General features: G+C 46.0%; 2 protein-coding genes across 2 annotated transcripts in view; both read left to right on the forward strand.

Annotated features, from left to right (window-relative positions):
- PLA2G4C (phospholipase A2 group IVC) overlaps window positions 1-15,447 on the forward strand; it is a 31,258-nt gene extending 15,811 nt beyond the window's left edge. The window contains exons 9-17 of the mRNA XM_056336859.1: window positions 212-265; window positions 3,938-3,991; window positions 5,272-5,398; window positions 5,507-5,628; window positions 5,787-5,849; window positions 7,367-7,462; window positions 8,431-8,585; window positions 12,420-12,588; window positions 13,201-15,447. Coding sequence (XP_056192834.1) covers window positions 212-265; window positions 3,938-3,991; window positions 5,272-5,398; window positions 5,507-5,628; window positions 5,787-5,849; window positions 7,367-7,462; window positions 8,431-8,585; window positions 12,420-12,588; window positions 13,201-13,370 — 1,010 coding nt within the window. The 3' untranslated portion in view covers window positions 13,371-15,447. The remainder of the gene's footprint in view (window positions 1-211; window positions 266-3,937; window positions 3,992-5,271; window positions 5,399-5,506; window positions 5,629-5,786; window positions 5,850-7,366; window positions 7,463-8,430; window positions 8,586-12,419; window positions 12,589-13,200) is intronic.
- Window positions 15,448-19,591: 4,144 nt separating this feature from the next.
- DAD1 (defender against cell death 1) lies at window positions 19,592-21,684 on the forward strand. Its single transcript, XM_056336860.1, has 3 exons — window positions 19,592-19,921; window positions 20,798-20,948; window positions 21,487-21,684. The coding sequence occupies exons 1-2, from the start codon at window positions 19,681-19,683 to the stop codon at window positions 20,926-20,928; spliced, it is 372 nt and encodes a 123-aa protein (XP_056192835.1). The 5' UTR covers window positions 19,592-19,680; the 3' UTR covers window positions 20,929-20,948; window positions 21,487-21,684.
- Window positions 21,685-22,428: the final 744 nt, after the last annotated feature.

Here is a 22,428-nt window from a genome sequence, read left to right on the forward strand (position 1 = left end):
TCTAGCAGGAGGAAGAAGGAGTAGTCTCAGGAGGTGTGTAATCCTATCAGTAGACAGTAAGTGAAAACTAGGCAAAGGAATTTTAATTTAGACATCAGTTTAGATTTTGAAAATTAAGACAAGCATACTATTGAAAGGCAAACTCGGATTGAATTCTTAGTGAGACTATAATAAAAGAAGCACTTTAAGCACATTCTCTTTTTTATTTCAGCCTTATGGGGGAGTGCTCTTGGAAGCATCGAAGAAAATCTAAAGTTTATACGAGGTACTACATCTTTCCTGTTGCCAGTATGCTCAAATCAGTTGTGGCACCAGCTGAAATTGAGCACATACTTCACATTACCATCAAATAATCTCTGCAGTCCTCTAGTTCCAAACAGAAATACAGGTAGCTAGAAAAACAGAAACTCCACTGGTTCTCCATTTGTCCTTCTCCCAGCATTCAGCAGAATCCCAGGAAAGTTTGCTGATCATAGTTTGAAATACATCTATGGAGACTGGCAAGAATGAAAGCAGATTCTGTGATAAAAAATTGAAATATTCATCAGTTTAAAGAACAGTTAAGATAAAACATGAGAATCATTCAGCCTAGTGTCTATTTCCTCATGTGAACTCTTCCAAGAACACAGCTACCAGTGGGAGCCTGTAGATGCAGCAGTTTGCACAGCAGCTCATGCAGCAAGGTACACAGAAGGGGGCCAGCAGCTCTCCTGAGGACAGCATCCACACCCTCAGCAATCATGGTTCTGCATTACACGGTATGGTCTCCAGCAGCTGTTGCAGTAACATTCCCTGTAATGTCAGAAATCCTCATCAAATGGAGCTACAAAAGAAAGCTGCAGCTCTGCAGGTCTCAGGCTGCAGGGAGTGCCTGTGGTCTTTTGCTGAGGCTGCAGAAGCAGAAGGTAGTCTTGCAGCTTGCAGGAGAAGTGTGCTTGTTGAGATCTGTGTCTTAAAGTAAAGGATCTGTAGGAAGATGTCATCAGACTTCACAGCATCAGCAATGACACGAAAGAGGTTGGCCAGATCTTATCCAAGACACTGCAGCTTGAAAAGCCAAAATTCCAAATGTATTAAAGGAGTGCTCTATGCATATCAGACTGGGAAGTGGACACTGTTGCAACACCAAAAGCTGAAAGCTGGTGACTTCTGACACCAGGAAAAAGGCTCCTGCTCCACCTGAAGATCTGCAATTGTGGAATACATTTAGTAGGCTCAGAAAAGATGAGGGACTGCAAGCACAAGGGACTGAGAGCTCTGTCAAATGAAGCATGAGAGTCAGATGAACAGGACCACCAGCTGAAGGAAGTGATGAGTTATAGGAGTGAGAAACTCTGCGCTGCAACGGACAGACACACCCATCTGCCAGTCTCATGTCTTGCCTAGGGAGGTTCACTCCTTGCTGGGGGCCTGAATTTGGGAGACCTTGTAGATATATCTGTTGCTTGTGTGTGACCTTCTGGTTATCACCCCCCACTGTTCCTGCCCTGTGGGCACCAAGGATACCATCAAGCATGACTAGATCTGGTGAGAGATGTTGAAGGGCCACAAGAAGGGGTTTCAGAGGTTCAGCAGCAGCAAAAAGAAGACTAGGTAAAATGTGGGCCCGTTGCTGAATGGGGCAGGAGCCCTGGTGAGAACGGATGTGGAAAAGGCTCAGGTACTCAGTGCAGCCTTTGCCTCACTCTACTGTTTGGAGTGGACTTCAGGAACTCCTGGTCCCTAAGACAAGTGGGGGAGTCTGGAGTAAGGAAGTTCCTTGTCCCTGGGAACAAGTAAACAAATTGCATCAGGTTAAGGAACATGCAAACAAATTCAACATATACAAGTCCGTGGGACCTGATGGGATATACCCATAGTTGCTGGTTGAGCTGGCTGATGTCATTACAAGGCCACTCTCAACCATTTTTGAAAGGTCATGGCAATAGAGAGAGGTTTCTGATGACTGGAAGGTGTCATTCCTGTCTTCAGAAAGAGCAGGAAGGAGGATCTGGGAAGTCTCAGGTCAGCTAGCCACACCTCAGTCCCTGAGAAGGTGATTGAGCAACTCTTCCTCAAAGACTTTTCCAAACACATTAAGGATAAGAATCCCATGAGGACTAGTCAGCATGGATTTACAAAGGGCAGATCATGCTTAGCCAACATGAAAACCTTCTACAATGAGATAACAGGCTTGGTGGGTGAACAGAGAGCAGCAGATGTTGTTTACTGTCCTCTTAGTAAGGCTTTTGATGGTGTCTCCCATCACATCCTCACGGACAAACTGAGGATTTATGGTCTAAGTGGACAGTGGGGTGGATTGAAAAACTGCCTGAATTTGTGGGCCCAGAGACTTATGTTCAGCAGCGCGATGTTCAGCTGGAGGCCAGGCACTAGTGGTGTATTACAGGACTGAATTCTAGGTCTGATATTTTTATCATCATCAGTGACTCAGATAATGGGACAAAGTGCACCCACCCTCAGCAAGTTTAGAGATAATATGAAACTAGGAGGACTGCCTGGTAATCCAGAGCGATCTTGACAGGTTGGAGAAATGGACCAGGAGGAACCTCATGAAGTTCAACAAAGGGAAATGTAAAGTCCTGCACATAGGGAGGAATAAACCCAGGCACCAGGACAAGCTGGGGGCTGACCAGCTGAAAAGCAGCTTTTCAGTCAAAACCTGGGAGCCCTGGTAAATACCCAGTTGAACATGAGCCAGCAGTGTTCCCTTATGGCAAAGAAGGCTGAAGGTATCCCGGGCTGCATTAGGAAAAACATCACCAGCAGCTCAGGGGAGGTGATTCCGCCCTTCTACTCAGCATTGGTGATGCCACACCTGGAGTACTGTGTCCAGTTCTGGGCTCCCCAGTATGAGAAAGATGTGGACATATGCGAGGGAGTCCAGAAAGGGGCCACAAAGATGATTCAGGGATTGCAGCATTTTTCATATGAGGAGAGACTGAGAGACCTGGGACTGTTCAGCCTGGAGAAGGCTCAGGGGGATCCTATCCATTTCTATAAATACCAAATGGGAGGATTCAAAGTAGATGGAACCAGACTTTTCTCAGTAATATCTACTGAAAGGACAAGAGGCAATGAACACAAATTCAGATACAAGAAATCCCATTTAAACATAAGAAAAAACATTTTTACTGTGAGGATGATTGAACATTGGAACAATGGAGCCTGCATTCTTGGAACTTTTTGAAAGCCCAGCTGGATATGGCCCTGAATAACTTGCTATATCTGACCCTGCTTTGAGCACAGGATCTGAACTGGATGACCTCTAGAGGTCCCTTCCAACCTCAGCTGAAAATGACCAAAATAAAACACTGCTGCTTGCATGTCATTTTAACATTTATAGCATTGTTATGAACATTCAAATTACTCGCCTTAAGGTCTTTTCATAAGTAAAAAAGAACTTTACAGGTGCTTTTCACAGATACATTTAGATACCTGTTTAAACATGTGATGAAACTTGCTCCATTGAATATAGATCTATGGCAGCATGAGTGTGGACTGTTGAAGTCCAGTTTTGGTCAAGTGGATCTCTGCCAGTATCACAGGGGAAAGTTTAAATATCATGTCAGTGAATGTGGACTGATCTTCACATTATATTTCTTGTAATGTGGAAGCATCAGAGATGATATCTTAAACTTTGACATAGGAGGCTATCAAAACTGCTGGGTGAATAATAGAGATGACTGAGATGTCATCAGGTATCTGAGGCATCAAATGTAAAACTATGAGTGATGAACAAAAAAACCAGGAGATTAGTACTCTTCTGGAGTGTCAGCCACAGGGCAGGTGAGATTCTCCAAGGAATCTGAAATAGCACTTGTCCATCTATGTTTAGGTACATGGCTAGCTTTCCTGATGTCTTTCATTGGCCAGACAATGACTATTTTATTGGAAGAGGTAGTCTTATTTTGATTATCTTTGTATTTCTTCCAAGAGTGTCTACAAAGAATATTTCAGTTAAAGGAAGGCATCTCCTCATGTGCACCTGGTGAGTTTCTTTGCTCTTTATTTTTTAATGATTTTTTAAATTTAACATTATTTTCTGCTTGACCCGTCTTTTCCTTAGGGGACCGACAGGAGTGTCAGCCAGGCACAAGGAAATCCAGGCTTCCTTGTCTCTCATACACATAATGATTTGTGAGATCTTGAACATGTAACTAAAATAACCACCCTGACATTTTGGAGGGAATTCACTCATGTTAGATGTACTTTACTAATAGGCTTCTGGGAAGGTGATGTTACTGCACTCTCATGTTGCTGTTGTGGCCAGGGAGTACCAGTGAAGCCTGCACCACACATATACAAGGCTCACACACACATTCAGGTCCAAAATTCCTGCTTGTCCACACTGCCTGTGAGTGCCAGCTCTAGATTGCAATACAGTTGATCTTTCCACCTGGGAAACATGGGGACAGCAGGGATGGTGACCAGCTGATGACCAGCAATACAACATGAGGAAATGGAATGAAGCTTCATCAGAGGAAATTCAGACTGGACATTAGGAAAATTTCTTCACTTAGAGGGTGGTTGGTCACTGGAACAGGTTACCCAGGGAAGCAGTCACTGCACAAAGCCTATCAGAGTTCAAGGAGTATCTGGACGATGCTCTTAGTCATATGGTTAAGTTTTAGGTAGTACTGTGAGGAGCAGAAAGTTGAACTCAATTATTCTTATGAGACCCTTACACTTGAGACATTCTATGATCCTGTAATTCTGTGATTCTATGAAATGTTCACATAGAAAATTTAATTTTAATGACTGAAACACAAAATGCATTACCACAGTATTCTTTTGGTAATACTGGAAGAAATCACACCAGGCTTCGCTCAAATCATCATTACATTTCTTACTCTTTTATGTAGTTATTTATAAATTCAAAATGGGAATGAAGTATTTGAGGCTTATTGGAAAATTCCCATTTACACCAAAAGATATTTCTGCTCCTCTTTCCACTACTTTGTTTCATGGAACTTCTCTTCCAAGATGAACACAAAGGCTATCTGAATCCTGGTATGGTTGTGCAGCTGTCCAGATGTGTATGTTCCATGTTAAGTGTTTTTATTGTCAACAGAGAGAAATACTCACTTTGGCACATAGTTCCTTTCATCAGTTTAAACAACTTATTTAGGATAAGAGGAATGAGGTCAGTGTTTCTATAGATTTCATTGAATGCAGGGACTACATTTCAGTAATTCATGTGTCAGTTACTGTCTAATCAGATGTTTGGTAAGATAAATTACACTCTGACGTAACTTTTATTTTTCTTAGAGAGTAATTCAGATACCGTCATGGCATATCAGACTGCTCTTCTTCTACTAGACCTTGAGTTCTGTGCTGTAAGTGGGAATGATCCTAAGGAAGTCTTCAAGAAATTGTTGAATATATTGTCAGGCAAGTGAATGATGCTGAGATTTCCAAGTAATCTGGTTTTACAAATGGTGATTTCTTCATTGTGCATTCTCGTATTTTCCTTTTCTTCTTTTCTCTCTCTTTAAGAAGACAGGGCAAAAAGTGCATCCTACCAACTGTGCACTGAAATGCATAATACTTGGGCAATGAAAACAAGGGAGGAAAGAATGGAGAGCTGTACTGAACTGGACAAAGAGATAGAAAAGGAATTGAGAGGCAAGTATTGTACATTAATATTTATCACAACAATGATTCCCTCTCCATCCCAGGTAGAAATGCCCACCTGCATTTGTAGTAAAATTTGCCCTGTAGGTTGACATCTGTTTCTTCACTGTGACTGAGTTTTGTGTTTTCTTCCACGTGATCTTCCTCAGTGCATCTTGGAGAAGAAGGTACTCTAGAAGGAGAGTTACAATCATCCCATGGAAACTCCCTAGGCAAGTTTATCCCCTTTTCAGTATCTTTTACTGCTTTTTGTATTGTATGTGCTTTGAAAAATTCCAGCTTTGGAGTTCTGTGAACTTAAATTCCAGTGTAAACCTTGGGTACAGCCACTGTAGGAAGATAGGGTGAAAACCATATTGCAGAATACGTGCCAGTGATATTCTCATCCAGGGACCACTTTCCAATATTCACAAAGCTTCTAAATCTCATGAAAGCACTTAGAATCTGCCTGCCTAAGTAAATAAAATCAGAAGCCTAATCCTGAACAATCACTGTTTCCCATCTATCTGTTCCTGACTGAGCCTGTGCTGTCAGCAAGACTTCACAGACATGCCAAACTGATGAAGTATAGATCTTGGCAGCTGCAGGTGCTGGATTACTGAGTGGATTGCTGTTGGACACCTACGGTGCCCTCATATCCAGTGTCTTTTGGAACTTCTATCGCTAGGGAAATTATGAAACAAAAAGTAATGAACTTAGATGTTTTAAAACAAATCTGGGTTTTCTTTACAGGCAACTCCATTCCTGCTGTGGGGGTTTTTTTGGCAGCTAATTAGCATTTCTGTCCTTTTATCTAAACGGAAGCTCATTTTCAATAAACTGAACTCATTTAGCCTGCACCTTCAATAATTAATAGGCTCGGCTGTGGGTGACATGAGGATTATTAGGATTTGCATCAAAGAGAGCAGGAAAAGGACTAAGCAAGACACAAATGAGTTGCAAAGTAAAATTTCACACTGAAATTCTTCAAATACATTTGTCATGTTTAGCTGGTACATTACCTGTTTAGATCCAGGTTTCTCCTAGTTCCATCAGCCACAGTTCATGGGAAGTTTTTGGCCAGTTCCTTCTGGAGCGAACTGACCGGTATTCTGAGATTAAAGCTGGGCACTGCAGACAAGTCTTTTTTCTCTCCAATGCCTGTTCCAGGGAGTATTTTCACAGATAAGGCCTGGATTGTCTCTCTGTGTGCAGTACAGTCCTCCAAATTCTTTTACTGGGCTGATCTCACATTTTCCTTCATGATATCTTGATGTTCTCATGGCTTTCAGCTAATACCCCCCACCTCTTACAGGTCATTCTACTGGGTTGTATCATGGCTCTCACTTCACTCAGGTCACTTTCAGCTGGAAAGAAGTTGAAGAGAAATAGCCATTCCTCTGAACCACAGGAATGCTGTAACAGGCCTACAAAAGCTCAGGCCTCACTCTTGTACAGCACTGGTGAATGTGCTAGCTGGTGTAGGGCTCAAGTCCTGCACAGTTTGTGTCTTGAATGGCTTATTCAAATCTGTTTCACCTGTGCTAAGATCCCATTGCTTGGTGTTAATTATTCGAACTAGTGTGGTTCTTTCTCTTCTGAAGCATTCAGGCCTTGGCCCTCAGGCTGTCTGTACGCTATCTGCACATATGTTCTTTTACATAACACATGTCCCCCAGATTTTGTCACACCAGTAAAAAAGTGAGGTTCTCCAGAATCAGCTATGTTCTGAATTTATTGTCTTTCCCAGGACCACTGCAGGATGTCATTAGGATGATGTTTAAAACAATTGGATGCGTGATGACCTGGAAATGGGGAACGACTAATAACTTCCTTTACAAGTGCTGTAAGAAAATCCAGTGAAATCATGATTTTTTTATATTCAGAAAATACAGAATGGTTATGCTATCCAACTAGATCTATGGGGCAGAGTGCATGGGGTTCAGCAGAACTTTTATGCTGTGTTTGTGTGATGTTAAACCAAGAAAACAGTCTTTGCCATTTGCCTGCTTAAAATAGTGAGTTTTAAAAAGTTTAAAAGAGGCAGCTTTTCTTTGCAGGATTCACCCTCTCTTAACAGCAACCCATTATGAGCAGCAAATAAGCTAGTCTTGAACAGAATTATTTCACACTACTGGAATCCAGATCTGCAACATCATTGCAGATATATAAGCTCAATTATATCACATTAACACAGGTATCTCACATCACACAAACTGACCTTGTGTACAAAGGACAACAGCATTAAGCTGGAAGACCTATAGGACCCCTGTACCCTTTTGGAGCAGAACCTGAAGGACACAAGAAGTAACCTAAGGAGTTGGAACTGGACAGCTAAATTAATGAAATTGAGTTGTGCTCCTGATGCATGAGCAGTAACATTGGTCTCTAGGTTCCATTCCCTGCCCTAGCTGGATGTTCACTTATGGTAAGGTAAGCGAGGGCACCTAGTGTATAAGTAGAAACCTGCATTTAGACAGCTACAGTTAGGTGTCATGATCTCTAGCTGGCTCATGCATTCATTTTCCTCTCAAAGATCTTACATTAGCACTATGGGTGCATAGTTCAAGGGATGTGATCTTTTGATCTTCAAAAAGCCCATCAGCAATTCTGGTCTGCAACGGACCACAGCCAGAGAGAGAGGGATGTGGATTCTTCTTGGCAGAATACAGCTGGACAAGTTTCAATACATTCTTGGGGTGCATCATCAGTGAAGACCAATGGACTCCTTTTGGGGCCCATCATGTTCGTGTGTGTGTGTATTCATTCATATATGTCTTTATGAAATCTCATTGCTTTTTTTCATTTGATTAGCTAACATTCAACCCTCTTACCTGGTCAGAAACAAAATCATTTCTTTGATTGATGCTGGCCTGGCAATAAATTCTGCCTATCCTCTGGTCCTTCGAGCACAGCGGAGAACAGATCTGATAATTTCCTTTGACTTCAGCTCTGGAGATCCTTTTGAGGTACATGTGTGGTTATGGCTTTGGAGAACCTCCTTTGGGGTCATTGGGTTGGGGACTACAGAAGTGCATTATAATCATTGTCAAGGCAATTTTCAAAGAAGATTGAATGGATTCTGGCAGGTTGGTATGCCGATTGTTACATTGTTTTGGCTTCTCTTCTAGACAATTGGCAGAAACAGATACTTGTAGAACATGAGCCATTTTGTCTGTCTTGTTCACAGGCATTGTATAATAACCTAGCAAGCTTATCAAGCTGTCAGGCTATCAAGGGTGCATCAAGGCAGCAGGAGGGAAAGCTTACAAGTTTCTTACCATCCTTTTTTTTGCCTTAGGGCTGACTAGAATTTTTCTGTGGGCAAGTGATATTACTCCTTCCTTAAGGGTAGTGGCTGACATTCATGAAGGAGAACCTCATCCTGCTCCTGCTCACCAGGACGAGGAAGCATGGTGTTGACATTGAATTCTTCCATATTGTTGGGGGAAATAGGTGGGGGAGGTACACTATACATAACTATTACCATTCCTTGCTATAGTTTCTGTTCCTTCCAAACACAGTGTTTGATCTGGAATTTCTTTTGGAAGTTGATTCAAGTTGATTAAGTGTAGTGTCTCATAAGAATTTAAAACGTTCTGAGATGTCTCAGATTGCTGCTTCTCTGGGTATTTTCAGTGTGGTCACTTTAGGGACAGTGGAGGCAGCTGTATCCAGAGGCTCTGGTTCCTCTGGGCATCTTACAGTAGGAGTTGAAAATAGATTAACTGATCTCTCCAAGCGCCCATTTCCACTTGACTACAAATAAGATTGTCAGGGAGCAGCGAGGGCCAGCTCCTCTGTAAGGGACAGGGTGCCAGGCTCAGTAACATGACCAGCAGGGCAGGAGCCTCAACACCCAGGGTCCAGCCCTGCAGCACCTGAGAGACAAGCAAGGCAGGTCTGAAGATGGCAGACAGGGTCAATCAGGAGTCCAGATTATTAGGGAAGTCCATGGTGCAAAGGCAGGTCCAGGGTCCAGCAGAGAAGCTAGTCCATGGTCCAGGGTGTGGATCAGTGGAGTCCATGGCCAGGCACATCCATGCATGAGCTGACCACTGCTACTTGTACAACATCAGTGAGGCCCCTGCGCCAATGGGAAGGGTACGGTTGGAGGCCCCAGGACCACTGAGACCTATTAGTGCATTCAGGACCCTGACAATAGTCTCCCCTCCCAACAAAGTGTGTCCTCATGCTTGGGAAGTCTGGGTTCAGAAGGGCCTTGCTGTAGAGTGATTTCATTGCTGCAGCTGTTAGCAGGCTATTTCAGGGGACCCCGAGCCAGGGCAGGGTCTGGCAACTGGGAAGAGAACATGGCACAAGAGGTTTGGGATTGGATAGGGGTGTTCTGGCTGGGGTCTAGGCCAGATTGGGAGTGAAGAAGGTGGGGCAGGGGCTTCTCAGGGCTGCCCCTGGCAAGCCTTGGAGGGTTGGCAGGCTTGAGGAAAGACATCACTCAGGATCCTGGGAATGGGTAGGAGCTTGGCAGTGTGGGAATGTCAGAGCCCAGGTCAAGGCTCAGCCCTCAGGAGGAGTCAGTGGTAAGGTCCTGCACAGGTGTGGGTCAGGCTCCACGTGTTTGTCACAGGGCTCAGGAGGGCCTGAGCTAACTACCAAGGGCTGGATGCTCCTAAGGGAAAGGAAGCCAGGCATGGTAACAGAGCAGGCAGGACGGGGCCTTGCCAGCCAGTGATCAGTTTCACAGGATCCAAGTGCATCAACCAGGGCAGGCTTGGAGATGGCAGTCAGGTTCAGTGAAGGGTTGGAATGATCAGGCAAGTTTGCTGTGATGAGGCAGGTCCAAGATCAATTCAGGAAGTCAATATCGAACAGGATTAGTGGCAGGTAAGGATCAGGTCTGCTGAGGGTAACCAGTCCAGTGATTGCTGGGCAGGTCCATAGTGACGACACCATTCCAGGGTTAAGCTGGGAAGTCAGCCTTTTGGTCAGGGCCCAGATCAAGAGGACTAAAGGCACAGGCATGACTGTGGCTGAGCAGGAGAACAGTGCACCTAGGACATAGCTCATGTAGGGGTTGCAGGACCAGGTTTGAGGTTAAATGGAGCTCATGGCCACTTGGAAGGGTCTGGTCCTCACTACCTCACACTTCAACAAGAATAAAGCAAAAGGGGTTTGGAAAATTTAATTCTCCAAGGCAGAAGAGCAGAAACACTTACTAGTAGTAAGAGAAGCCCCTATCAGATGGCAGAACACTTTCTGACAGGCAGTATTTGCAGCAAAATGTATCTTTCACCTTTGAGGAGGTCTCATATCAGTATCTGCAATAATTTTGCTCAGTTTCCCTTCACGTAAATTCTTTCTACTTAATCTACTCCATTTCCTTTCCCTTTTTTTGAACAATTTTCATTACAAATTAGGGTAAGTGTACAATACTTTTCCTGTAATTGCCTCTGTTTAAACATGAGGTGCTGGACCATGTCCAAAGAAGGGCAATGAAGCCTGTGAAGGGTCTGGAGCACAAGTCTGATGAGGAGCAGCTGAGGGAACAGCAATCCTTTAGCCTGGAGAGGAGAAGCCTCAGTGGGGACCTTATTGCTTTCTACAGCTACCTGAAAGGGGGGAAGGAGGGGGGGGGGGGGGGGGAGCGGTAGGTCTCTTCTCCCAGATAACAAGCAATAGGACAAAAGGAAATGGCCTCAGGTTTTGAAAGTGGAGGTTTAGAATGGATATTAGAAAAAAAATTTCTTTACTGAAAGGATGATCAAGCATTGGAACAGGCTGCCCAAGGAGATGGTGGAACCATCATCCCTGGAAGTGTTTAAAAATGCATACATGCAGTGCTTAGGGACATGTTTTAGTGGTGGACTTGGCAGTCCTGGGTTAATGGTTGGGCCTGATGATCTTAAAGGTCTTTTCCAACCTAAATGATTCTATGATTGTGTGATTCTATGATTGTGTGATTCTATGATCTATGTCTAGGGGATGAATTTTGAAAGCTTGAGTTAAAAAAGAACTTGCTAAGCTTTCAAAATGTTATTACTATTTCAGGAATATTATTATCATTCCAAGAAGATGTTGGGAGAAGTCTTCAGTATCTTTTGTGGCTACAAGAGTCATCATGTCTTTAGATACAACTCAACCTTTTCCCAATGGTGAATAAGGAAAAGGGATAAAACTGTAGAATCTAAGCCCTGAGGCAGATTTTTGGGGTGACAGAAATACCAAAGTGTCAGTAAGTGCCTGTCTATGGGAGAAGCCAGTAGTGTTCTTAGTGCCTAAGGCCCCATCTTTGGTTGTGAAGTGCATTCTTTGTGGAGGTGTTGTTGGAATGAATTGTGTAAGATGTCATTCACCCTTGGAAGCTTACATAAAGTGGCTGCTGTTCACAACCCTTGTGCCATCTAGAACAGAACATTGCAAACCCATTCAGAGGAGAGTGAAAAAGACCCAAAGGCTGTTTCTTCTCAGCTCCTGAACAGTTGGGGGCAATATTTCTCAGGGACACCACAGAAAATCTCACTTTGTTGAAGCTCCCAACACAATGCTTAACCCAGTCAATATTTTCATGCAAAACCAAGCCAACATTAAAGTTAATGAGTGCCTTGAATCAAGTGAGTTATTGTCTCCCTTTGATGGTCAGATCCACCTAAGTGACACAGAGCAAGTTTTTTTATTTTGTTGGAGTGGTAGAGTGTTGAATTTTGTTAGCGTGGTAGAGCAACAGGAAGGATTGCTTTGGAAAGTAAAATTTGTTCAGAAAGTCTATGAACTTGGTGAGGTTTTCAGATTTGTTTTATAGATGCCAATTCCCTTTAATTTCGACATCTTTCTCTGTGTCTCAGACTATCAAGAAAACAGCTACATATTGCCAGAAAAACAGTATCCCATTTCCCAAGATAGAGAATCAGGAAATGGATGAGAGCCTCCCTTCTGACTGCTATATCTTCCGAGGAGACAAGTCATGCCCTACAGTCATGCACTTTCCACTCTTCAACAGCGTGAATTGTTCTGGTAACACATACTCTATGCAACTTTGTCTCTGTATATTTGCATTTCATATTCTCAACTTCCAGTGTCATGCATTCCGGAGTCCTTCTTTACTCAGTGCTGCTGCCACAAATGGACACAGAAGAAAAGGAACAGGGCAGCCTCTATGTGCAATGAGTAGAAGCTTTGCACAAGCATTAACATACCCTCTCAGATGTATGTCCTGAGCTATAAGGATTTTACACTCTTGTTCTGTGAATCAGTGTAATTAAATTGTGGTCCTTCTCCTAAAGAGGAGCTGGGGAGGCATTACATTTGGAAGCCAGAGTACCCAAGTCTGGGATATTTACCACTGCTTCTCTTGATAGTTACTGGTGAGGAACAGGCAGGTCCAGAGAGAGACCTATCCTCCTCTCTGAGACAGCTGATAAAGCAGGTGATGAAAGAGCCACCCCCAGACTCTGACTGATCTCCTCTCTCTTCACTGAATGCAGCAGGATCTTAATGTGATAAAGAACTTGCATGTGAAACTTGCAGATCTTCAGGGATTAATGTTTTCCTTAAGTCCATGCTCTTCTTGAATGATGTTGTAGTATTCTGTTTGGCATTTACTTACATATATTGTCTTTTTTCTAGATAAAATAGAAGAATACAGAAAGAGGTTTCACACTTTTTCCATGTTCTTCCCCAAGGAAGACATCAAAGACCTCCTTGAGAAAGCAAGGTTGAATGTATACAACAATAGCGGGAAGATTATGGATGAGATAAAACGGCTTGTGTCTTCCTCTCACAAAAAGGAGTTCTGAATGTGAGGGGGGGGGGTGTGTCTTTCAGTACCAGATAACAAATTCATGAATCGCCGGTAAACTTCACCCCACTGCATTTTTAATTTTGGCCATTTGATCTTAGTCTTCATACTGTGCTCTGTACAACTGTAACGTAGATTTCTCCATTTTCTCCATTCTCAGCTACTTCTGGAAGTTCCTCTATAGTCAAAAGAACGAAAAAGCTGCTCTTAGGGAGTGAATCATTTGGCACATTTTAAACATATTTGTGACAATAAGATGGCCTGAGTTTCTTCTGAAGAGGCTCCCTTTAAAATTGGCTGAGATGGAGGCATCAGTGTTCACAAAGAAACTCCAACTGAACAGTGCTTGCACAGTGTCAAGAATTCCTTATTTTGCTTAGCGTGCGTGCTCAGCTTTTGTTTTACCTACTAAACTGTCTTTATGTCAACCCATGAGTTTTTGCAGTTATGCTTCCAATTCTCTCCCCCATTCCACTGGGGGGCAGTGAGTGAGAGCTGTGTGGTGCTTAGCTGCCTGTCAGTGTTCACCCACGACAATCCTTCCTGGTGCCCACCATTGAGCTCAAAGGGTTCAAGATAACATTGGATTTGATTGGAGTGTCTTAGACCAAATTTATACCTGTTCCAGCTGTTCAACTATGAATTGGCAGGCTCCTGCGCTTGTCACAGGTCTTGCTTACCTTAATGTACGTTAATCTAGTGCTTGTTAGTGGATTCTTTTGCTGTTTGCTGTACTAATTATCATCTTACTCCTCTGTGCCTGGGAACATTTTGCTAACAGCAATGGCGATGAACCTGGGATGGCAGGTGGCCAGGGTATCACTGCTATTCCTGTGTTGCTGTACTGGACAGGCTGGAACTCCAGTATGAACTCAAGTCAAAGGGACTGTGACCTGCGGCTAAGTCCGCACTGGAGCAAGTACAAATTAAAGCATCTGTGGCCATGGATAAGTCCATGCCAGAGCAAGTACATCTCAGAGCACCTGTGGCTGTGGGTAAGTCCAAGCTGCAGCAGCGGGTATGTCCCTGAAGAGACTGTGGCCCATGGTAAAAGGCCAAGCTGGAGAAGGTACACCCCTAAGGGATTACGTTTAATGGAAAAGCTCACACCAGAGCAGGGGCAAGGGGAGGAGCTCATTGCAATGTTAAGCCCTGTGGCCTGGTTTAAAGGGAGCAGGAATGGAGATTGCAATAGATATATGTTTAAATTGTAACCCATTATTTGAGTTGCATGTTACAGGAAGTACTGTAGCAGGAACCAGCCAAACCAACAGACAACGAGCCTCACAAGAAGCAGTGCAAGTGCAGCAGTGACCCAGCCTGAGTCATGCCTTGGGTGCCTAATAACTCCACACAACACAACACCTCTCCTGACCTGAGTGACTGTTGTAACAGACAGAACCCAAGTCATGGACTTAAATGAACTCAGTGGCCAATTTACGGACATGTTATGGGTATTTTTACAGGAGTGGCCCAAAGACTAAGGGAATGATATCTATGTGTAAATCTAAAGACAGAAAAGGGGTGGGTGATTAATGAGGGTGTATTGGATGACGTGGGTCCTGAGTATGATGTAAATGGTATGGAATAAGGAGACTGTAGTCGATCTGGCGGGGATGGAGTTATTTTTTTCATAGCAGTTCATACGGTGCTGCCTTTTGTGACCAAAACAGTGTTGATAACACATGGATGTTTGAGCTGTTGCTGAACAGTGCTTACAAAGCATCAAGGCCTTTTCTGCTTCTCACACTGCCCTGCTAGTGAGCAGGCTGGGGGTGCACAAGGAGCTAGAAGGGGACACAGCCAAGACAGCTGACCCCAACTGACCAAAGCGATATTCCATACCATATGGTGTCACGCTCAGCAATAAAAGTTGAGGGAAAGAAGGAGGGAGGGGAGGATGTTTGGAGTTATGCTGTTTGTCTTCCCAAGTAACCATTACGCGTAATGAAGGCCTGCTTTCCTGGAAAGGTCTAAACAGCTGCCTGCCAATGGGAAGCAGTGAAAGAATTCCTTATTTTGCTTTGCTTGCATGTGCAGCTTTTTCTTTACCTATTAAACTGCCTTTATCTCAACCCATAGTCTTTTGCACTTTTACCTTTCCGGTTCTCTCCCCCATCCCACTCAGGGGGAAGTCAGTGAGCAGCTGTGTGGTGCTTAGCTGCCTGTCAGGGTTCACCCACAATACCTTGTTTGAGCAACAGAGGTGGGACTAGATGACAGCAAGAGGTCTCTTCAAACCTCAATGATTCTGTGTGGCTATGTACTACCAAACTGCTAACCCACCAATAGCACTGTGTGGAAAATGCTATTTCCTTAAACCCAGAATAATGCCTTTCAAATGCTGACACTCATTGGAATTCCAGCTGGAATTCAGGGACCTTGATTGTGGGCAGCGGATATGCAGAAGTTACTCCTTCAAGGACCCTGGCTCTAGCATGTTTGCCACTTCTGTGGTGTGGAGTGCCAAAGCACCATGAAAAAGATGTTTTCTTGGCAAAGAGCTGTCATTACACACACAGACTGGCAGAGTGATGTGGCTTGCCACAATGAGATAGAAACATTTTGCAAACATTTTTGCATGTGATAACTTAACATGCTAAACATCATCTCTGTTGTTTTCCAAATGAGCTGCATAGCACTACGTGTTCACTGATTTTGTGCTCTACTGCATGTTCACTGGTTTCGTTGGGCCAAGAACAAAAGGAGCTTGTACTTCTGTGACACACACCAGAAAAGAAAAACACCTCCTTCAATTTTGTTTTTTACCTACAGCCACAATTCAAGGCAACTACACTGTCAGTGTGAGTCCACACTGTAGGATATGTTCATATGAATTGCTACAGCAAACAGTTATCAGGAAAAAAATATTTATTTGCCAATGCAGATGAGAAACTGAGCCCTCAGTTCCTGCTTGCTTGGTAAACCTCTTGGGTGACAGCCTATACGTTACATGGAGTACATCCAACATGACTCCTCCCAGTACCAAAATTCAGTTGTGGGAAATATCTTCACAAAGAGGGAGCTATATTCTAGACAATGCCACAAGACTGCTGATGATTGGCTTAAACTCCTCCCTTTACATCTCAACTTAATCTTATTTCTCTGTGTTATTCTTGCTGTTATGGTCTCGAGACTAGTTAGGAGCAATGGTTCTGTGTTTAGTGAAATCAAGATCGCTTCCTCTGAAGCCATGGATCTTCCAGTCTGGGTTTCTTGAGTGGATCTCATTTATCCAGAGGCATGTATGTTTAAGGGAGACACTTCTGTGCTGCTATTCACAGCTGAATTCATCTGCAAGTACACCATTAAAAAGTGTGTTTCACCTAGGCTTTGGTCAGATGTCCCAGACAGGCTCTATGAATCCTGCCTCATAGTTAGGTGAGAGGAACAGAGGCCCAGGCAAAACTCCCAACCAATTGCAGTCATTTCAGACAGACTTTCATTTCCTTTGAGAAAGTAAAAAAGGAAAACTATTATTAGGCATTGGAGGTGGGGGGTAGGGGTGGGGATAGGGAGCCAAAATCTTATGAGAAATGAGGTTTCCCAAACATTGCAAGATTTTCCAGAGTGGTTGAGGAATCTCTGCCTCCAGAGATATTGAAAACTCATCCGGACATGACCCCAAGCAACTTAATTTCACTTTGAAGTTGTATCTAACTTTACAGTGGACCCTGTTATGAGCAGGAAGTTGGATCAGATGACTTCCAGATACCTCTTTCAACCTAATTTAGTCTATTATTTTAAATCCCTTTTTTGGGGTTTGCTTGTTTTGTTTTTGTTTGTTTGTTTTAATTTGGAAAAATCTGTCACACTAGGATCCTTGCAGGACTTCCAGTCTGAAGACACACGAGGTGGGATTTGCCTCATGTGACTGCCTGCCTATGTGTGAATGTATTTATGCGTATCTGTATGTCTCACGGTACAGAGTGAAAGAGAAGAAACAGTGGGATTCAGCTCACCTGTGTATCTGCACAGTACATCTAAGAAGACTTAGTGAAGTTTCACTTGATCAAGTTGCCTGTCAAGAGGCACCCAATGCCATGAAAGAAGCCAGAGTAACCCAGATACATGTATAGATGTTAAAAAAGATACTGTTGATCCCAAAAGTATTTCACTAGTAACTGTCTGCCAGTTAAACTCTGCAGTATTGATCACCACCTTTTGAACTTGGAGACCCACCATTTTATAATTCACCTCTCCATTCCATAGCTCACCAGTATTTTGTGTGTAGCCTGGCTCTGGCCTAGCAATTGTTATCCCATTGACAAAACAAACATTGTTCTTCAGGGCCATGGAGACAACATCAAATGCAGGTGTTCTCCAGTGAAAGGAGATTACTTCCAGCCTGTCTTTCTTCGGTCATCAGCATGGCATGTTCCCATAGGTCCCAGCAATCCTGAGCACCACCAAAACTGTTGGAGTGCCTCAAGACTGCAGCCACCGTCTTCACCCAGGACACGGTGTCCTAGAGTTGTCTGGGTTTGGTGTGGTGAAGAGGAAACCCTACAGTTCCTGATGATTGTAGATGTGAATATGCAGAGGACCCCCACAAGAGCAGCAGTTGCTAGCATTTGGGGGAAGAAGCAAGGGACATGGCTGTGGAACCCATTCCCATACATGCCTTTGCTCCTGTGCTGGACACAGGCAAATGATTATTCCCAGAAATACCCAAAAAATAGGCAAGGACCAAGGGAAAAAGGTCCCAGTCCTCTTACAGGCACTGCATAGACACCCTGGGGGAATATGCATACTCAGGTCCCAGTTTCCTCCACAACCAGTGAAACACATCAGGATACCAGAGGCTATAGAAGGAACACAGGTAACCTCCCAGACTGTGTCCTAGCAAAAATATGTTGTTAATCCCATCTCCTAGCCACAAATAAGCTCAGAAATGTAGGTGTCTCCTACAGGATGAGGCTCCTTCACAAGGCACTGGAGGCATGATCAGAGGATGGGGCATCTGCAAACATCCCAGCTCAGCCCTACCATTTACAGACTTGGCTTTCGAAGGGGAAACATGCTGCAGAAGTTGAAGCCAAAGAAGGGAACGTGTCCATACTTCACCTGCCCAGCCCCCCGATGGGTGCATTCCCTACCACATAAACACAAGTGTTATTTCTTGTGGGTACATCTATCCCTGTCCCAAGCACAGGTAAGAGGACATCCACAGGGAGCAAGTACACAAGTTAGGAAGGACAAGGTCTCCAAAGATTCAGGCTACAGGACTGATGACATGATGTAGTTCAAGCAGCACACAAACACCACTTCTGTCAGAGGGCAGGGGATAGAAAAATGCCCCACATTCATTTCAAAGCATGTTCAGGAGTATCAGCTGTCCAAATAGAGACCGTCCCTGCTGTGGGAGAGGCAGAAAAGCTAGAACTACTTAAACAGAAGTTGGGTAGAAAAGCTCTGCTTCTGGTGTCTTGAAAAGTCTTCCCGCCCCCAGAAAACCTAAAAACAGCAGAGTCATTGTGCTCTCAAGTCGGGCTCACCGTCGTGAGTTTTTAATCAAAACCAGGGAAAGCAACAGTCTGCCTTTTCCCAGCTCTGAGAAGGGGGCCACAAAATTCAAGCTTCCACCGCCCTCCTCGGAGAAATTCGACGGCCTTTCCTCAGGCAGTCAGCAGGCGCACACGTGCACGCACGCCCCGAGCTCCCCCCTCCCGCGCAGCGGAGCCGCCTCAGGCCAGGGCGCCCCCAGCAGGATCCCCCGCTGCCAGCGGCCGCTGTTACCCGGGACGGACCCTCTTCGGCCAGGCCGGCCCCGCACTCGGGTGTGACAGGCCGGCACGGGCCGCGCCTGGCCCCCGCGGGCAAAGCTGCCCCGGCTCTGCGGGGGGACCGGCCCCAGTCCCGCCCACCGGGGCGGCGAAAGTGCCCGCGGGCAGAGCCGGCCGGGGCCGCAGCCCGCCGCAGCGCCCCCCCGTACTGCGACAGGGCGTCCTGCAACCAGAGACCCCCAAGCCTCTGCAGGGCAGATGCCAGCGCTACCGAGGGCCGACCACGGGCCCGGGCAGCCGCTCCTCGAACCCCCCGACGGCTCTCGGACAAGCCCGGGGACGCGGCCCCAGTAAGCCTTCGGCGCATGCGCCACGGGACGCGGCGGCCCGCCGCTCGCTGCCCGACACGTACGCAGGCGCAGCGCCGCCGGCAGCGCCCCCTGCTCCGCCCCGTCGGGGGGAAGAGCCGCGCCGGCGTGCTGGGCTCCTGCCCCGGCGGCGGGCTGGGCCTGCGCCGCCCGCAGCGCCCCGGAAGCGCTTCCTGGGGCTGCGTCCGGCCACCTCAGCCGGGGCGGAGGGACCATGTCGGGCGCGGCGGGGTCGGGCGCGGGTTCCGCGGGCTCGGTGGGCTCGGTGGTGCGGCGCTTCCTGGTGGAGTACGGCAGCGGCACGCCGAGCCGGCTCAAGGTGCTGGACGCCTACCTTCTCTACGTGCTGCTCACCGGGGCGCTCCAGTTCGGCTACTGCCTCGGCGTCGGCACCTTCCCCTTCAACTCCTTCCTCAGCGGCTTCATCTCCGCGGTCGGCAGCTTCATCCTCGGCGGTCAGTTCCCCGCCACGCCTGCTCAGCCCCCGCGCGGTTTTCCCTGGAATCCTGTTCACAACCGCGCACTCTCCATAACAAAACCTGAGCCTCCCACAACGATCGCGGAACCCCCAGCAACATCCAGAGGCCCCTGGACATCAGAGAGTTGCTTTAGAAATGCCGAGATCTCTTGTAGTAACCGCAGGATTCTCTTAGGAGCCACAGGCATTCCCCAGCAGCCCAAGAGAGCCACCCACTGCAGCCCTCAAACGTACCCTGGCAGGCAGGGAGTCCCCATAGCAATCCCCAGCACCCCCTCCCTTCCCCTGTAACACCCAGGTCTGCTCCCAGAACTCCCAGGCTCCTCGGCCAGGCTGCTCCACAGCAGCTTCGAGCCTGTGGTGGTCCTGCCGGCGTGCGCCACAGAGCCTGGCTCCTTATCAGCTCCAGGGTGTCCTTGCTTCTCCCTGACAATCAAGGAGCCTTCACTTTTACTGTCTCGCATTGCTGTCCTTTAGCAACCATCCCATGGTGAAACCCCAGTCATAGTAATGATTACTTCAGGGTGTTGCTCTTCTGTAGTACCCTCCAAAACCACCTTGTTCCTGTACAGTCCTCCCCAGCACACCCAATGGAGGACATAGAAATACCCACATTCCTATGCAAGTCCCATCCTGTTATAAGCCTGTTCACCTCAGGACTTGGCCACCCCTAATAGTGTAGTGCTATGCCAGTGTTCCGCTCATGTTATAATAAAGATAGGAGTTACCTTCTCCTGTGGTACCCTGGTGGAACAGTGACCCAGACTGGGATGGACTGCCCCAGGAAAACTGTGCTTCCCATCATGGCTTCCTTGTGTGATTGCTAATCTCACTTTCTTTCTCTGCCTTGCAGTTTGCCTCCGGATCCAGATCAATCCCCAGAACAAAGGCGAGTTCCAAGGCATTTCACCAGAGCGGGCGTTTGCTGATTTCCTCTTTGCAAACACCATCCTCCATCTTGTCGTCATCAATTTTGTTGGCTGAGCTCTAGAAGAGACTGTGAGGTACTGATCAGTGGGGTCGCAAAAGGGTCAACCACAGCTCATGCAACTTTGATACTTTTATAAACTAGAAAGATAATGAATCCAGGAGTCCTAGCTCCCAGCTTTGTCTTGGCCAAGCACTGTTAAGCTGTGGTCCTCTAGGTTGATACAGGATTAGGATTTACAGCTTTCTGGTTCTGTGCGTGTATTTTTTGGCTTTTATCATTTAAAAGGCAGTTTAACCAGGAGCATTACAGAAACCTACCCACATGTCTCTCTTATGAGAGAAATATGCCATTCTTTGCACAAGGGACTTTGGGAGCTGGAACTCCTGAGCTCTGTGAGGGTTGTCCTGTTTGGAGGCCGTGGTATGGCTCGTGTCTGAGTATGAGTTTCTCAGCACGTAAAACAGGGAGTTTAGGACAGGGAGAGTTTGGTGCTGGGAAGTGGAGGACATGCCCTGTCACTGTTGCCAGGGGCCACAAGATCATTGGAGCTTGTGGGGTATGTCCTCTTCCTTTGCAGAAATGTTGCTCATGTTGCCTTTCTCTCTTTCCAGGTCTTGAATTGCTCTTGAGCTCTGATGCCAAAGCCTGGCATTGGGCAGTGCTATTCCACAGCAGACATTTAACTGCTTCCTTGGTGGAGGGAGGAGACACAGGGCTCAAGATTTTCCCCACAGACTACCCTATGGAGGGGTCTGCTGCCTCATTACAGTTACTGTAATCCTTTCCATCAATAAAAACCCTTTATAGTACTGCAGTCTTTTTCCTATTGGTGTCAAATACAAAGGTTCTTCTGACACCCAAGTTACCCCAGGCATGACTCCCTGTTTTTACCCACCTCCCACCCTTTCTACCCAGCAGACTTTTTTCTGTGCCCGAGTTTTGGAGGAAAACAGGAAGTCAGTCAGTCATCGTGGCAACTCATTTGTTCCCTACCCTTTTCATCTCCCTGTTTCAGCTTCAAGGCTGTGGAAGATTTGGGTTAGGCTGTGGTTAGCAGTCATGAATGGGAGGAAGTGGAGGGTGTCCTTCAGCACATCCCCAGGTACACCTGTCTTCCCGCAGGCCTTCCCATGTATCTCACTGGTATGTGGGGCACAGCTGGATGTCCCAGCTGGACTTACTAGCTGATTAAGGTCTGGTAGTGATACAGCCACCCTACCACAGTGTTCAGTTCGGTGTGCTGATAAACCTGAGGATGTTGGAAGGGGCTGCCAAGCTGTATCAGTGCCTCAAACAGGGCTGCACCTGAGCTGTTCTGGGTCCATGGAGAAGCTCACCCTTCAGACTTAACTTCGTTGAAAATCCTTCCCCCTCTTAAAGCACTGTGAAATGCTTAAACACAATGGCTTTGGCTCTTGACTGTTGCCTGAGCCCAGGCTAGCTCCTGCGTTTAGGTCAAGTGCTTCTTTGTCCTGATGGAAAATGAGAGCCCTGTGAGGATCAGCTTATGGGCACAGAACAAGATACTAACCCCAGCTAGCCCCTCCACACCT

This window comes from Falco biarmicus, chromosome 4 (genome assembly GCF_023638135.1).
Source record: "Falco biarmicus isolate bFalBia1 chromosome 4, bFalBia1.pri, whole genome shotgun sequence".
Taxonomy (NCBI): Eukaryota; Metazoa; Chordata; class Aves; order Falconiformes; family Falconidae; genus Falco; species Falco biarmicus.

Bases quoted from the DNA above. Each gene is read 5' to 3' on its own strand.
- DAD1 (XM_056336860.1), top strand. From the start codon at position 19,681: ATGTCGGGCGCGGCGGGGTCGGGCGCGGGTTCCGCGGGCTCGGTGGGC. The intron at 19,922-20,797 runs GTCAGTTCCCCG...TCTGCCTTGCAG, and splicing joins CGGCAGCTTCATCCTCGGCG to TTTGCCTCCGGATCCAGATC.